The sequence below is a fragment of the Macrotis lagotis genome, chromosome 2 (genome assembly GCF_037893015.1).
Source record: "Macrotis lagotis isolate mMagLag1 chromosome 2, bilby.v1.9.chrom.fasta, whole genome shotgun sequence".
Lineage (NCBI taxonomy): Eukaryota > Metazoa > Chordata > Mammalia > Peramelemorphia > Peramelidae > Macrotis > Macrotis lagotis.
The window spans coordinates 246082557-246096798 of record NC_133659.1 but is presented as its reverse complement, the minus strand read 5'-3'; the positions used below and the strand labels follow the sequence as shown (position 1 = coordinate 246096798).

At 45.5% G+C, this 14242-nt stretch overlaps 4 protein-coding genes across 4 annotated transcripts; 2 read left to right on the top strand and 2 right to left on the bottom strand.

Moving 5' to 3' along the window:
- Positions 1-5247: 5247 nt before the first annotated feature.
- LOC141514663 (histone H4) lies at positions 5248-5681 on the bottom strand. The gene has a single exon (XM_074225641.1). The coding sequence runs from the start codon at positions 5628-5630 to the stop codon at positions 5319-5321; it is 312 nt and encodes a 103-aa protein (XP_074081742.1). The 5' UTR covers positions 5631-5681; the 3' UTR covers positions 5248-5318.
- Positions 5682-8994: 3313 nt separating this feature from the next.
- Positions 8995-9768, top strand: LOC141514660 (histone H1.4-like). Its single transcript, XM_074225638.1, has one exon. The coding sequence runs from the start codon at positions 9048-9050 to the stop codon at positions 9705-9707; it is 660 nt and encodes a 219-aa protein (XP_074081739.1). The 5' UTR covers positions 8995-9047; the 3' UTR covers positions 9708-9768.
- A 96-nt stretch (positions 9769-9864) lies between these two features.
- Positions 9865-11428, top strand: LOC141514662 (histone H2B type 2-E). The gene has a single exon (XM_074225640.1). The coding sequence runs from the start codon at positions 10990-10992 to the stop codon at positions 11368-11370; it is 381 nt and encodes a 126-aa protein (XP_074081741.1). The 5' UTR covers positions 9865-10989; the 3' UTR covers positions 11371-11428.
- On the bottom strand, positions 10120-10726 carry LOC141514661 (histone H2A type 1-like). The gene has a single exon (XM_074225639.1). It carries the CDS (start codon positions 10645-10647, stop codon positions 10255-10257), a length of 393 nt encoding a protein of 130 aa, XP_074081740.1. The 5' UTR covers positions 10648-10726; the 3' UTR covers positions 10120-10254.
- Positions 11429-14242: the final 2814 nt, after the last annotated feature.

Below are 14242 nucleotides of genomic sequence, written 5' to 3'. Positions count from 1 at the left end.
ACAAATTGTGGTATATGATTGTGATGAAATACTATTGTTCTGTAAGAACTCATGAGTAGATGGATTTCAGGAAAACCTAGAAAGACTTACATAAACTGATGCTGAGTGAAGTAAGCAAAACAGGATAACATTGTACACATTAATAACAATATTATATGAGAGTCAACTATAATAGACTTAGCTCTTCCCAGTAGTATAGTGATCAAGGACAATGCTAAAGAATTAAGATGGAAAATGCCATCCACTTACAGAGAAAAACCTATGGAGACTGAAAGCAAACCAAAGCATACTAAAGCTGATAAATTTTTGTTTATGTTTTTTGCTTTCTTATGATTTTTCCCTCTTTTGTTCTAATTCTTCTTTCATGACACTAGTAATAAGGGAATATACTTAACACTATTGTACATGTATAACCTCTATCAGATTACTTGCTATCGAGGGGAGGAAGAAGGGAAAGCAAGGAACGGAAGCTCAAAATCTTACAAAAACATTAATGCTGAAAACTACTCTTACATGTAATAGGAGAAAAATAAAATTAAAATAAAAAAGAATTAGTCTCCTTGATAATAACATTTCATTCTTTGTATTTGTTGCACTTTACTTCTATTCCAAGTATACAATAAGAATGAATGTAGAAAAGATGTAGTTACTGTAACCAGTGAAAGATGAATGACTGAGGAAACAAAAAGGTTCAATCTTCTAAGCATCTTGCTACATGAATTGCCAGAGGTAGCATAATGTTTGAGAGGGATGAAAGTAAAGTGTAAGAGAGAAGAGATAGTAGACTCCTGGTATGATAATGGAACTTTACATCCTTTGTGCTGATTTTATTGTTTTTATACTTGTAAAACCCGGAGAGTAAATCAGCACCATGTCAGGAAAACTAATTTCTTCTGTTTTAATTGTTTTAGGAAGATAACATGGCAGAATAAGGTACCAGACATTGAAGCTCATTCTCAAGGTGAAGAAAAAAACCCAGTGGCAGTCGCAAAGGCTGCCTGGGAGGGGCCTTTCCTTCTGGTTTCCCGGGTCAGATCTGCAGGTGTTTGAACACAAGTCAGGCAGGGTTGCTTGGAGCGGTTCCCTGGCAGGGACCTAGCAAAAGCAAAAGGCCCAAGAATCACACTTATCCTAATGGGATCCTCCCCTCCCCCCATTGATCCACCCTCGTTAATGAGGAATGTCCTCTTTACCATCTAGATAGTAAATTAATCTAAGGAAAAGAGCATATAATTCAAACCGAAACCAGATTGTCTCTTCAGCCCCAGGAATTGAATGGAACTCCAGATTTCAAGAGATAAAATGGGGTCAGTTGATTCTTCACCAATATCCCAGCTTGGTACTAGATAACTTTGTCAAGGGAGGAGGGGCACATAGTTAACTATTCCCCTAACTATTATATTCTACTGAAGAAATATCAGACTTTATCCCACTCAGGGAGTAGCTTCAATTTCTTCAATTTTGATTTTCATAGCTTTTTAGGCTCATTTAGAGAGTGTAGTCAATCAGCAGCATTCAAAGGCAGAAAAGAAATGAATAGAGGTGTGCAAGCTTTGGGTTATAGAAGCTGCTGATACTCTGGTTTGTTCAAGATGATTTTAATATAATTTTAAAATAATTCTTGTTGAGTCTGTTATCAGCATGAGAGAAGGAAGTCGAGTAGAAACTATATTTCCTTCATCTCAGAGGTTCCTTTATCTGGGTAATAGATGCTTTTCCCAAACTGGAGGATTCATATTCCTTCCTGCACTTCTACCATACCTCCAAAGCTATCTGAGAATGACTATCTGAGCACTTATACTAGGGAAAGGAAGCAGAAAAGGTATCTTGAGTCTGAGATCCAGTCGGGCTCCCTAAGATCAACCCATGCTCTCACTGACATGTGCAACTGGGGAATGGAAGACAAAAGAAAGTCCTCTCCCATGAAGTCTTTCTTCTGAGAGTCACTTGGGGAGTATCAAGCCACAGTTTTACAAAAGAAAAAGAGGGGAAAGCTGTTTCTCTTTTTCAACCTATTGACTCTTCCTTCCCCATCACCAATTTTTTTTTTCACAGCACCCAGTGACTGGGACAATGGGAATCAAGGAGGAACCTCCAGTTGCAACAGAAAATTTCAACATGGGGTACAAAAGGGGCCTGGGCTGTCATGGGAAAGAATAAGGACACAATTATTTTGCTTGGCCAGAGGGCAGTACTAAGAGTAATGAGCCAAAGGTTCAGAGGCAGATTTGGGCCTGACCTAATGATCTTAGCTGCTCCTTAAGAGTAAAATGCTGCACTGAGACATTATAGTAGACTGCCATGGCCCAAAAGACTCTACCAGCTAATTTTCCATATATATTGTAAAAGGAATTCTTATTCCAAGATCAGGTTGTACTAGATAACTTTTAAGGTTCTTCCATTTGAAGGTGCTTTCATTCTTTCAGTCTGAATGCTTTTTAGCTGTTAATCTAGATGGCTTGAAGACCATGGACTGAGGAACTGGGGTACATTAGGATTAGATGATTTATTCAGGTTCACATGGTTAGCAAGTTTCACTAGAAAGACAGGCTCCAAGGCCATCACAGTTTCCCTTAAAGAAATATATGTGCTTGGTAACAAATTCTTTGTGTTAGGATATTAACATCCTCATCACCAAAAGACATTCTGATTCCAGTTTCTTTTGTTTCCTTTGGTCAATTTAATTTTCCTGGTCCTAAACCCACATTTTCTGAGTTTAAAAAAATGGGTGGGGGCAGCTAGGTGGCACTATGGATAAAGCATCAGCCCTGGAATCAGGAGAGCCTGAGTTAAAATCCTGCCTAATACACTTAATGATGATTTAGCTGTGTAAACTTGCCCAAGGTTAACTTAACCCCATTGCCCTGCCAGAGAGAGAGAGAGAGAGAGAGAGAGAGAGAGAGAGAGAGAGAGAGAGAGAGAGAGAGAGAGAGAGAGAGAGAGAGAGAGATGCATTCTACCTTTAAAGAAAGTTTCTAAGGCCACCACCTAAGCAATAGCATTAAGAGAAATCTGATTGGAATGGTCCTCACACCCATGGTTGACCTGACATTTTTAGTTTTGTAAATATGGGGATGGATCAGTAACTGCCTCTTTCATCTTTGAGAGGAAGTTATATCACATATCACTTTCTGTAGGCAGAGTATAGAATGCAGTTTGGAAGCTAATATTTGAAGGTTCACGAATGAGCCTGAGAGTAAAAAATTAAGTCTGGGAAAAAATGCAAAGTGGCTCCATCTGCTATTCCTTATAATCTTAGAAAACATTGTGGAGATTTTAAAAATAGCAATTCCCCTATCCTGTATATAGTTATTTACTTGAGATATTTATACAAGACAGACCTCTATACGGGGAGCAGGGCTGGTCATCAAAAGGTTCCAATATTTTCTTTGTCTTCTTGCGAAAGTAAAATGATTGGGGTGGCTAGGTGCCACAGTGGATAGAGCACCTGCCTTGGAGTCAGGAGTACCTGAGTTCAAATCCAGCCTCAGACACTTAATGATTACCTAGCCCCGTGGCCTTGGGCTAAGCCACTTAACCCCATTTCCTTGAAAAAAAATCTAAAAAAAATAATAAAATAAAATGATTGACCCCAAGGAAAAATACATTTTACTTCCTCACCAAATCCCTCTCCTCTAAGATTCTGAAGTTGCCATTTCCACGTATATAAGTGCCTTTCTCTGATGACATCTTTCCTACTAGAGACTGACAGTTCAACAATGTCTTTTTAGACCCTTCATGCCCCTTTGGCAACAACATGCATTGGAAAGTAAGACCAGAGAAAAGTGTCACCAGGACTGCCTGAGGTACACCAAAAAGGTTTTTCAGGGTGGGGTGGGGTGGTGCCTTTCCTGAAAAAGGGTGAGACCATGAATAATCACAGCCTAACTGCACATTCCTGAGGAAAAGAAACAATCACGCACATTGGCATACAGTCATCTAGACAGCAGGTCTGGGGTTCAGCTGTCGGACTTCAGCAAGTCCCTGGTTTCTGAGAAATCGCTGCCCATCAGTTTTCCATCTGGCTTCACTCAGCCCGGAGTGAGCCCATTGAGGATCCTCTGCCCGGCGGCAGTCGCGAAGGCTGCCTCTGGGAGGGGCCTTTCCTTCTGGTTTCCCGGGTCAGATCTGCAGGTGTTTGAACACAAGTCAGGCAGGGTTGCTTGGAGCCGTTCCCTGGCAGGGACCTAGCGGGGGATCTGATAAAAACCTAAATCACATTGGTCGGTCTTCCGTAGAGCAGAACTTCTTTCATGCGGCGAAAGCCAGCACAAGCAAGGCTTCATAGCCTTTCCCGGTGGGGAAACCGAGTCAAGAGGAATCTGCCACGGCCGACCTTCTCAAACTTCGCAGTGATCTCAGATCACGTCAAATAAGAAACCCAAGAGGTTCTACCGCACATAGTAAGTTAAAGCCAAACTACTTAGGCTCAAAATAGTGAAAATAATCTCTGGAGCAGGACCTCTCGTAAAGATTTGTTCTCTTACCCCCGCCCACCCGTGAAACCAAAAATCAGGGAGTGCCAGAGAAAGGAGCTGAGGGGCTCAGTAAGGAAAGTGGGTCCGGGGGGCCGGTGGGCAGTGGAGATGGGTTCCGAGTGAAAGGGCCATTCTCATTCTTCCCAACTCGGTGTGTAAGACTAGCGTGATCCAAAAGGAGCTGCCGCCACTCTTTCCCCTGCCTTGCCACCCCCCCCCCGCCCACCCTTTTTCAAGAGAGACAAGCGAGTCCTTGTGACTAGATTTTACCAAGGAGAGGCAGGGAGAAGGAGGCCTCTCATCCTAGGCTCTGCCTCCGCCTCGGAGCTCCCGCCGCTCTAGGAGAGTCCTGCGTGTGCGGAGCGCGGCCCGGGCTGGGGGACTCACAAAAAAAAAAAAAATGGACCTAATATTTAGTAAGAGCGGCAGCAGCTCGGATTCCTCCAGGCCTGAGGGTACTTTTCCCAAGGGAGGAGGGCGCAGGCTCGGGCCCAGGCCTTTGCCTTTCGGACGCAGGGAAGAGCTTCTGCCTTTTGACATTCCGCCCCGAGGCCTATGCTGCCCTTTCTTTACTGACCCTTACCGCCCCGCGGGCTACCGAGACACATCACGTAACCCGCTAGAATGCCCGCGAGTTTTTCACCCGCACTGGCCCGGACCCACGGAAAGGGTTCCTCCATCTGCGATCCCGCCCGCGCCGCTAAAAGACGGCGCCGGGAATCTCGCGACGCGAGCGGTGGACACAACTCATTTAAAATGACGGGATGGGCGGCCCTAAAAAGGGCCTTTGTTTTTGTGGGCGCAGAGTAGCACTGCGTCAGGAGGCTGGGGACACACGGCTTAGCCGCCGAAGCCGTAGAGCGTGCGGCCCTGGCGTTTGAGCGCGTACACCACGTCCATGGCCGTGACCGTCTTCCTCTTGGCGTGCTCGGTGTAGGTGACGGCGTCGCGGATCACGTTCTCCAAGAAGACCTTGAGCACTCCGCGGGTCTCTTCGTAGATGAGCCCCGAGATACGCTTCACGCCGCCGCGGCGGGCCAGACGGCGGATGGCGGGCTTGGTGATGCCCTGGATGTTATCCCGCAGCACTTTCCTGTGCCTCTTGGCACCGCCCTTGCCCAGACCCTTACCTCCCTTGCCACGGCCAGACATGCTGAAAGGAATGGAGACGAATTGACTCGGTATCCGGCCTCCTCCCAGACACCGTATATATAGAGAGCGGCCGCTCCGTTCTCCGGACCTCTTTGAGAACAGCCGGGAGCCCCGGGGGGCGGGGCAGATAGGAGGTGGGAGACAGCTAGAGGGAGCCGAGCTGTAAGCTCCACCCCGAGGCGGCCCCACCCACCGTTGGCTCCTCACTGGGCGGAGCTTTAGGGACACGCAGCAATCCATCCATCCCGAAGTTTTTGTTTTCATCCTTTGTTTCTTTCCTGGAGATCCTGGTCCTTGGGTCAGATTCAGTTCTGTAGTGACATCATTCCCTCTGAGTTTACGTTTTGCTGGCTTCGAACTGACATTCTTTTCAGGTGTAGTGGAAGCCTATGATTGAATTTTTTTTTCCTCTCCCAAGACTTTGTGTGTGTGTGGGGGGGGGGGGCTGTAAGAAAGTTGTCTTACTGAATAAGAGACCTGCTATCGAGTAACTTATTATTGTCCTTCACCCAGGACGTGACACTGGGGAATTGGGCATACAAACGAACCAGACTAACAGAACAAAGGAACCGGGTTCAACCAGGTCTAAGAGAAGGCAAGATTGCTACTTTCACTCCCACCTGCAGGCAATGATTGCCTTCCTTTGAAAGATGGAGGAGGAATTGGGCTGGGGGAGGGGGCGAGGCCAGGAGAAGGATAGCCCTTTGCCCTTACCTCCAATGCCTCCTTCCCTCCCTAACTGGTCACCCCGACCCCGACCCCCAGCCTACCTGAAGGGGCTCTTCAAATTTCAAAATCCAGAGCAAGCCCCCCCCCCCCCCATCCCCGCGGCCTCCTTTAAAAGCCCGCACATACCTAATCTCGATGGCCCTATCTTAGTCTACTCTTTATTTCTTCCAAGAAGTCCATCACAACCATTCGTGATGTCTCTTCTGATCTAGTCAGTCTCATTACAGGACTCTCTTGTGTTTAAGGAATCTCCTCTCCCCCACCCCACCCCCCAGCTGTTGTCTTTTCCTCACACATCTGACAGATGAATGACAGTAAAGTCCATGCTTGGTATCCCTCCTGAATTGCTTCTAGGATAAAGATTCAGTTTTCCATTAAAAGCGCCTTAAGATCTAGCTCTAATTGTTCTTTCCAGGCTGATTATTTTTCCTGAGACTATCTGGGTCATTCACAGTGACCTCACTGCTCTCCTTCCTTCATCTGCAAGCCTCCTCCCTGTGGACAGGCCCCAAATGTCAGGGATAACTTTTTTAATGTCTGCCTGTCTTATCTATTTTTGTGACAGGAGACTTCCAGTTGTGCTGACCAAATCAGAGTAGCTTATGATTTCTTTGCTTCCATTAATGATTATTTCACACTTCAAAAGGGGTGGAAGCAACAAGGGGAATTGCTTTCCTGGATCCAAGAAGGAACTTGTACCTATGCAATAGGAGGGAATGGAAGAGGGAATGAAAAGAACCTTGGTGGGTGTTCTGGGACTCCCAAGAATTGGTGATAGCAAAGGAGATGAAAGAAAGGCCATGTGTGTGACTTGGGTTTTGTGAGAGAAGAATGCCAAGAGTTCAAAGAGAGGAAGGATAAAAGTCATGAACTTTCTTCAGAGAGGAGGACACCAAGAGGTCCAAAGGAAAGGAAAAGAGGGAGCTGTTGAAAAAGACCAATCTGTGTGCACGGGGAATTCACTGATACACTCAGAATAAAAATTTCAACAACGTGCAGAAGATGGATGAAAGTGAGCAGAGAATGGCAAACGATGATAGGTCAGGAGTGTTGACGAAGTTCAGAAGGACTTGTGAGTGTGAATGAAAGTTAAGGACAAAAGAATAGGATCTGTTTTTTTAATCTATGCTCAGAGAAGATCCAAGATTGACTCAGGGCACAGATTCAGGGAAGGGAAGATTTTCAGATGAGGCAAAGCTAGTCAATTGACCTGTTGGATATCAGCGCCAGGATCCAAAAAGTCCTGGACAGCTGAGAGCCAGCGGTATGACTCTAAGGGGGGGGGGGGCAGTTCAATAGGGGCAATAACACCAAACCCCCCCCCCCCCCATTTGGGTTCAAAAATTACAAGTAATGGATGGAAGCCTTGGCTGCACAGCAGTTCCTGAGGAAAGGATCTAGGGCAAGCTGAAGGCAGATTCAGGAGTGAGATTAGTAAATCAGAAAGATTCAGGAGGTCAAAATCCCGTATCTACTCTAGATCACTCCCGGATTATTGTGTCCAAGTCCGAATGAAACCTTTTAGCAAGGTCATCAATAAATGAGCTGGAAAACGTGGGGAGGAGGTGCGTGGGCCTAGAGATGTTTTGGATGAAATTGAAGTGTGGTTTAGCTTGAGGTTCTACGTATGTCCGTATGTATATGTGTGTTGAAGGGGGGGGGTAGTGATGAAAAAGGGTTCGAGGTGTCCAGAGAAACCTTAAGAAGAAGGGTTACCGCCCCCCCCCCCAAAGAGGGCTGCACGTGGCCACTTCTTGGGGTTTGTTGAGCAGGTGAGCAGTGAATTCTCACCCTGGTTACAGTTTGGCACATGGGGTCCATTCCAACTCCCAGATTCTGTGATCATACTTGAGTTGGACGGAAGTCAGGAAGCAGCACAGTTGTTGAGGTCTGTCCCTTCCATCCCCCTCCCCAGCACTCCCTCCCTCCCCTTCCCACCATGGCCTGGCGCCCATGACCATCTCGGCCTTTGTCAGATATTATGAAAGGGCTTGAAGCGCAGAAGATGACACTTTCCTCCCTCAAATGAGGGACCCGAGCATCTTCCAAAGCCCCTTAAGTGCCGAAGGGAGCTGCCTGTCCTGGATGCAAAATCCTTCTTGCTGCATCTCATTCCCATGAATCCCTATGCCGAAATCGTGGAGGAGCCTGTGCTACTTCCTTCACTAAGAAACCCGATTTCGATGCAAACGTGCAGAGAATCTTTTCCGTTTTTGAATAAAGGAGAAGTGAAGTGTGTGCCCAAGTCTCCTGTGGAGGAAAGACGATCGGGAGTAAAAGGGCAACTCTCGAATTTAAGGGAAACACAGGGAGTTGTCTCCATTCGAGCCGAGTTTTGAGGGGAGTTGGGGGGATTGGGAAGGGCTCGAAGGGCAGTCCTTGAAGTTTCAGAGAGAAGCTGAGCGGCACACGAACCCAGAGTCTTCTGGCTTCCGATTCGGATCGAAATAGCTCGTTTGCGTGCCGGGAATTTTTGTATTTTTCCCCTTTTTTCAGGGGCAAGAAACACAACCGTGAAGGAGAGTCGAGTGGCTCAGAGTGCCTGAGAAGGCGGGTTGCACAGCGCACCAATCACAGCAAGGCTCCCTTGTCTATATATACTCCCAGGCCCCGCGTTCTGGACTACAGAGGCCGCGGTGGTCTGTCTTCCGTAGCTTTTGTACTTTGAGACAGTCAGAGCGGCAAACCATGTCCGAGACTGCGCCCGCTGCCCCGGCCGCCCCGGCCCCCGCTCCGGCCGAGAAGACTCCGATCAAGAAGAAAACCAAGAAGCCCGCCGGAGCCGGAGGAGCCAAGCGCAAGGCCGCCGGTCCTCCGGTGTCCGAGCTGATCACCAAAGCCGTGGAGGCCTCCAAGGAGCGCAACGGCGTGTCCCTGGCCGCTCTGAAGAAGGCTCTGGCGGCCGCCGGCTACGACGTGGAGAAGAACAACAGCCGCATCAAGCTGGGGCTCAAGAGCCTGGTGAGCAAGGGCACTCTGGTGCAGACCAAAGGCACCGGGGCTTCCGGCTCCTTCAAGCTCAACAAGAAGGCTTCTGCCGGCGAGAGCAAAGCGAAAGGCAAGAAGCCTTCTGCGGCCAAGGCCAAGAAGCCCACCGGTGCTGCGGCCAAGAAACCTAAGAAAGCAGCCGGCTCGGCAGCTGCCAAGAAGAGCGTGAAGAAGACGCCCAAGAAGGTCAAGAAGCCGACCGCGGTGGGCGCCAAGAAGACGGCCAAGAGTCCCAAGAAGCCCAAGGCCGCGAAGCCGAAGAAAGTGGCCAAGAGCCCGGCTAAAGCCAAGCTGGTCAAGCCCAAGGGGGCGAAGCCTAAGGCGGCTAAGCCAAAGAAGGCAGCGCCGAAGAAGAAATGAATGGCGCTACGGAACAATTCCGCTTTTAGAAGCCTCAAAGGCTCTTTTCAGAGCCACCCCACGCTTTCAGAGAAAGAGCTGCTTAACACTCTGCTTGCTCTGCCCGGCGTAGTTGTAGTTTGGCCAGCGGGGCGGGATCTAGGCTGCGCGCGCAAGGTTGCTGGTGTGGGGGAGCTATGACTACAGTATGACTACGGGTTGTTTTAGTTCCAGCAGCCGGAGTGTTTTCTGTATCCCAAGTGCATCGGTGGGCTAGCTTGGGAGAGGAGTCAGGAATGGGTCAAGTCCCCCCTCCCCAGGGCATTGGGGTCCCCTAACTCGTCGAACTGGATTCGGCTGAGCTGCCCGAAAGGGGCAGGGCAAGGGCTTCAGCAGCAGCAGCAGCAGCAAGCAGCTCGCGCAGTCCCAACAGTGATGCTTAGGGGTTGGCCGCCCCTTACTTAGTAATTTTAATTAGATTTTTGTAAACTTTACAGCCTTTTACTTGAAATGAGTGAGTGGCTCTAAAAAGAGCCTTTGTTTTTCAGTGGCGAACCGCAAGAGCCATTTATTTCCCCTTCGCTTTATGGTGACTCTCGGTCTTCTTGGGCAACAGCACCGCCTGGATGTTGGGCAGAACGCCGCCTTGGGCGATAGTAACTTTACCCAGTAACTTGTTAAGTTCTTCGTCGTTGCGGATGGCCAGCTGAAGATGGCGGGGAATGATACGTGTCTTCTTGTTGTCACGGGCCGCGTTACCAGCCAACTCCAGGATCTCAGCTGTCAGGTACTCCAGGACAGCGGCCAGGTAGACTGGCGCACCGGCACCCACTCGCTCAGAGTAGTTGCCTTTGCGGAGCAGGCGGTGTACCCGGCCCACTGGGAACTGGAGGCCTGCCCGAGAAGAGCGAGACTTGGCCTTAGCGCGAGCTTTGCCTCCTTGTTTTCCGCGGCCAGACATGGTGAAGGGAGGGTAACGCTTCAGGAAGACTGCAAAAGAAGGGGACGCTTAACCGCTTTTGGAGAATGCAGGGCCAATTATACTAGCAAGAGGTAGGCTAGACGACGCCATCCGATTGGCTCACAAACCTCTTTCCATGACCCAGCCAATTGGAAAGCAGAACGAACATCGGCTCCTTTGCATAGTCTCCTCCAATAGGGAAATGGTTCTACACGTTTCATCCAATCAGACCCTAGAGGTTTCTAATCTCTCATTTGAATACGCGCTCTACAAGAACAGCCGACTACCGAGCCGGGGCACACTGTTCACATTTCACTCCCAAGTTTGCTTTCGTCCTTCCAAATGCCTGAGCCCGCCAAATCCGCTCCCGCCCCAAAGAAGGGCTCCAAGAAGGCTGTGACCAAGGCGCAGAAGAAAGATGGCAAGAAGCGTAAGCGCAGTCGCAAGGAAAGCTACTCCATCTACGTGTACAAGGTGCTGAAGCAGGTCCACCCCGACACGGGCATCTCCTCCAAGGCCATGGGCATCATGAACTCGTTCGTCAACGACATCTTCGAGCGCATCGCCGGCGAGGCGTCGCGCCTGGCGCACTACAACAAGCGCTCCACCATCACTTCCCGGGAGATCCAGACGGCCGTGCGCCTGCTGCTGCCCGGGGAGCTGGCCAAGCACGCCGTGTCCGAGGGCACCAAGGCCGTCACCAAGTACACCAGCTCCAAGTAGGCCACTTGGTTGCGCGGACCTTCCAATTTCAATCTCCAAGGGCTCTTTTAAGAGCCACCCACATTCTTAAAAAAGAGCTTTAAGCACTCAATATTTTGAGGTAACTTGAGGGAATACCACCCATGAAGTCCAAGTACATAGCCTGTTGGCACGTGTTCTATTGCATACAAAATGCTCTGTGTGAGTTGCTGTTTATTAAGGGAAACAAGTTTTCCTCGGTAGGTTCTTTTCAATTCAAATTAGACTTAGTGTTAAGATACTATTAATAAGCTTTCTGTGTTCTGAGTTTTTGATTTTTGTTAGGAAAGAAGGAATTTTTTCTACCAGAGCAGATCTGGAATGTTGCTATTTAGAGAGTTGTTTTGGGGCATTGAGTTTAAAAGACTTGTTCAGAATTATAAAATATGTGCCACACATACACAACATCCGACTCTTCAACACTGCAGGGGTTACTATTTAACATGCCACACTTTGTCTCAAAAGCATTCACATGCTAGGTGGCTCAGTGGATAGAGCGCTGGTCCTGGAATCAGGACTACCCAAGTTCAAATCTGGTCTCAGACACTTAATAATTACCTAGCTGTGTGGCCTTGGGCAAGCCACTTAACCCCATATGCCTTGCAAAAAACCTAAAAGAAACCCACACAAATTATTGATAGCAACCTCATGAGATAGAGCACAAAAGTATTACCTACCCTTAAGTTTATATATATATATATATATATATATATATATATATATATATACACACACACACACACATATATATATACACATACATATATATTCATTACTTATATATCTACATATATGTAGATATATGTATACATATATGAATATATTCCATAACTATTTTAAGCTGCAAAATCAGGAAGATCAGGGAATGGAATAAAAGGATCTAGGCCCTTAATTTTCTGAAATTTTAAGGTCTGTTTCCTGAGGAAAAAAGGCATAAATCCACACCAGTTCCCACTAATAATTAATATTCCTCTTGTCCACATAATGCTTCAGCATTATGAATTTCATAAATTCAGAATTTAATAAATCCAACCAAAAATAAAGAAAAAAGAAACTAAGGAACATTAGTAAATAGAATATTAGAAAAACTAGCAATGACAGACCTTTGGAGAAAACTGAATGGGAATAGAAAGGAAATACCTTTTCCTCAGCAGCACATGACATTCAAACCAAAATTGACCATCTAATAGGGCATTGAAAACCTCAAAATCAGATGTAGAAAGGCAGAAATATTAAATGCCTTCTTTTCAGATCACAATGACAATAAAATTGCATTGCATAAAGGATAGTGAAAAGATAGACTAAAAATTGTTTGGAAACAAATCTAATAAAAAAAGAGTAAGTGAGTCAAAGGATAAATCATAGAAACAATAATTTCATTTAAAAGAACAACAGCATCAAGCTGTGCTAGGCTGTGTTTATTTAAAACACCAAAAATGTTTTACTGTTTCACTGCTGCAGATTCAAGAAATTAATCCTTTTGCTTTAATTGTCAATTTTGAAAAATGTTCTAAATATATTGTTCAACCCCCTAGAAAAAAAAATAAAAGAACAATAGCAATGAGACAACACACCAAAATTTATGGGATGTAGCCAAAGCAGTACTTAGGGGAAAATGAATTTGTTTAAATTCTTACCTCAAAAGATAAAAAGAACAGATAAATGACCATAGTTGGACATGCAACTAAAAAAAAAACTAGGAAAAAAAGGAAAAGAATACTAAAAGTTTATAAATCCCAAACTTCAGCTGAGAAATCAGAAAGACATGATAACAGACAGGTTAGATATCTCTCCTAGAATTTCATAGAGTCCAATGCTAACATAAAGTACAAAGTCATGTAGTAAGTTGGGAGAATGAGCAAATAAATAAATAAATAAATAATTCTTCTGAAAAGAGGTATAATGGCAATAGGAAAGCTCAAACCACAAAGTCAAAAGAGGAATGATTTTTAAGAAGTCTAAAGCAAAACCTCAAAGAAAAATGAAATTTGAATATAAGTCCTATAAGAATTCCCAGAATAATTATTCTTCTAAAGCAGGGTTGTCCAACCTTACTTTTAAAAGTTTTTATTGAAACAATAGACAACATATTTTGATTGCCATTTCAGTGAGAGCTCTGCAGTAGCTTGGCTTTGTTTACTATAGCTTAGTAAACCCACAGGTGGTTGCATTTTGTACATTCTTATTCCAGAGAGCTAAAAATGATTTTAAATACTCGATTGAGAAAAGTAGAGGAAATTGGAAAATTGAGTGACAACTAAGGAAAAAATATGTAAAAAGAGGTTCTATTGGCTGGAAAAAGAGGCATAAAACTTTGCTAAGGAAAAGAACTCTATGAAAATTAGAGTTTGCCAAATGGAAGCTAATGACTCCATGAGCCACAAGAAATAAATAATGAAATAAAATCAAAACACAAAATAGCAGAAACAATAAAGTTCCAAGAGGAAAAACAAATGACCTGGAAAACAAAGTGATAAGTTAAGAATCACTGAAATATTGAAAGTCATGAATAACAACAACAAAAGGTACCTATACATCCAAAAAAATCATAAAAGAAAACTGTTCATATCTATTAGAACCAGAGTTCAAACTAGAAATTGAAATAATACATTGACCTTTTATTGAATAAAAATGAAAACTCCCAGAAATATTATAACCAAAATCCTGAGGTCTCTTATCAAGGAAAAAGTAATTCAATAAGACAGGAGAAAAGGAATTCAAGATGGAGAAACCAAATCCAAGATCACCTGTGATTTAGCAGATACTATGTCAAAGAAGTGGAAAGCATGGAATATGATATTCCAGAAAGCAAAGAATGTAGATATACAATCAAAAGTAAGTTATTCAGTGAAAC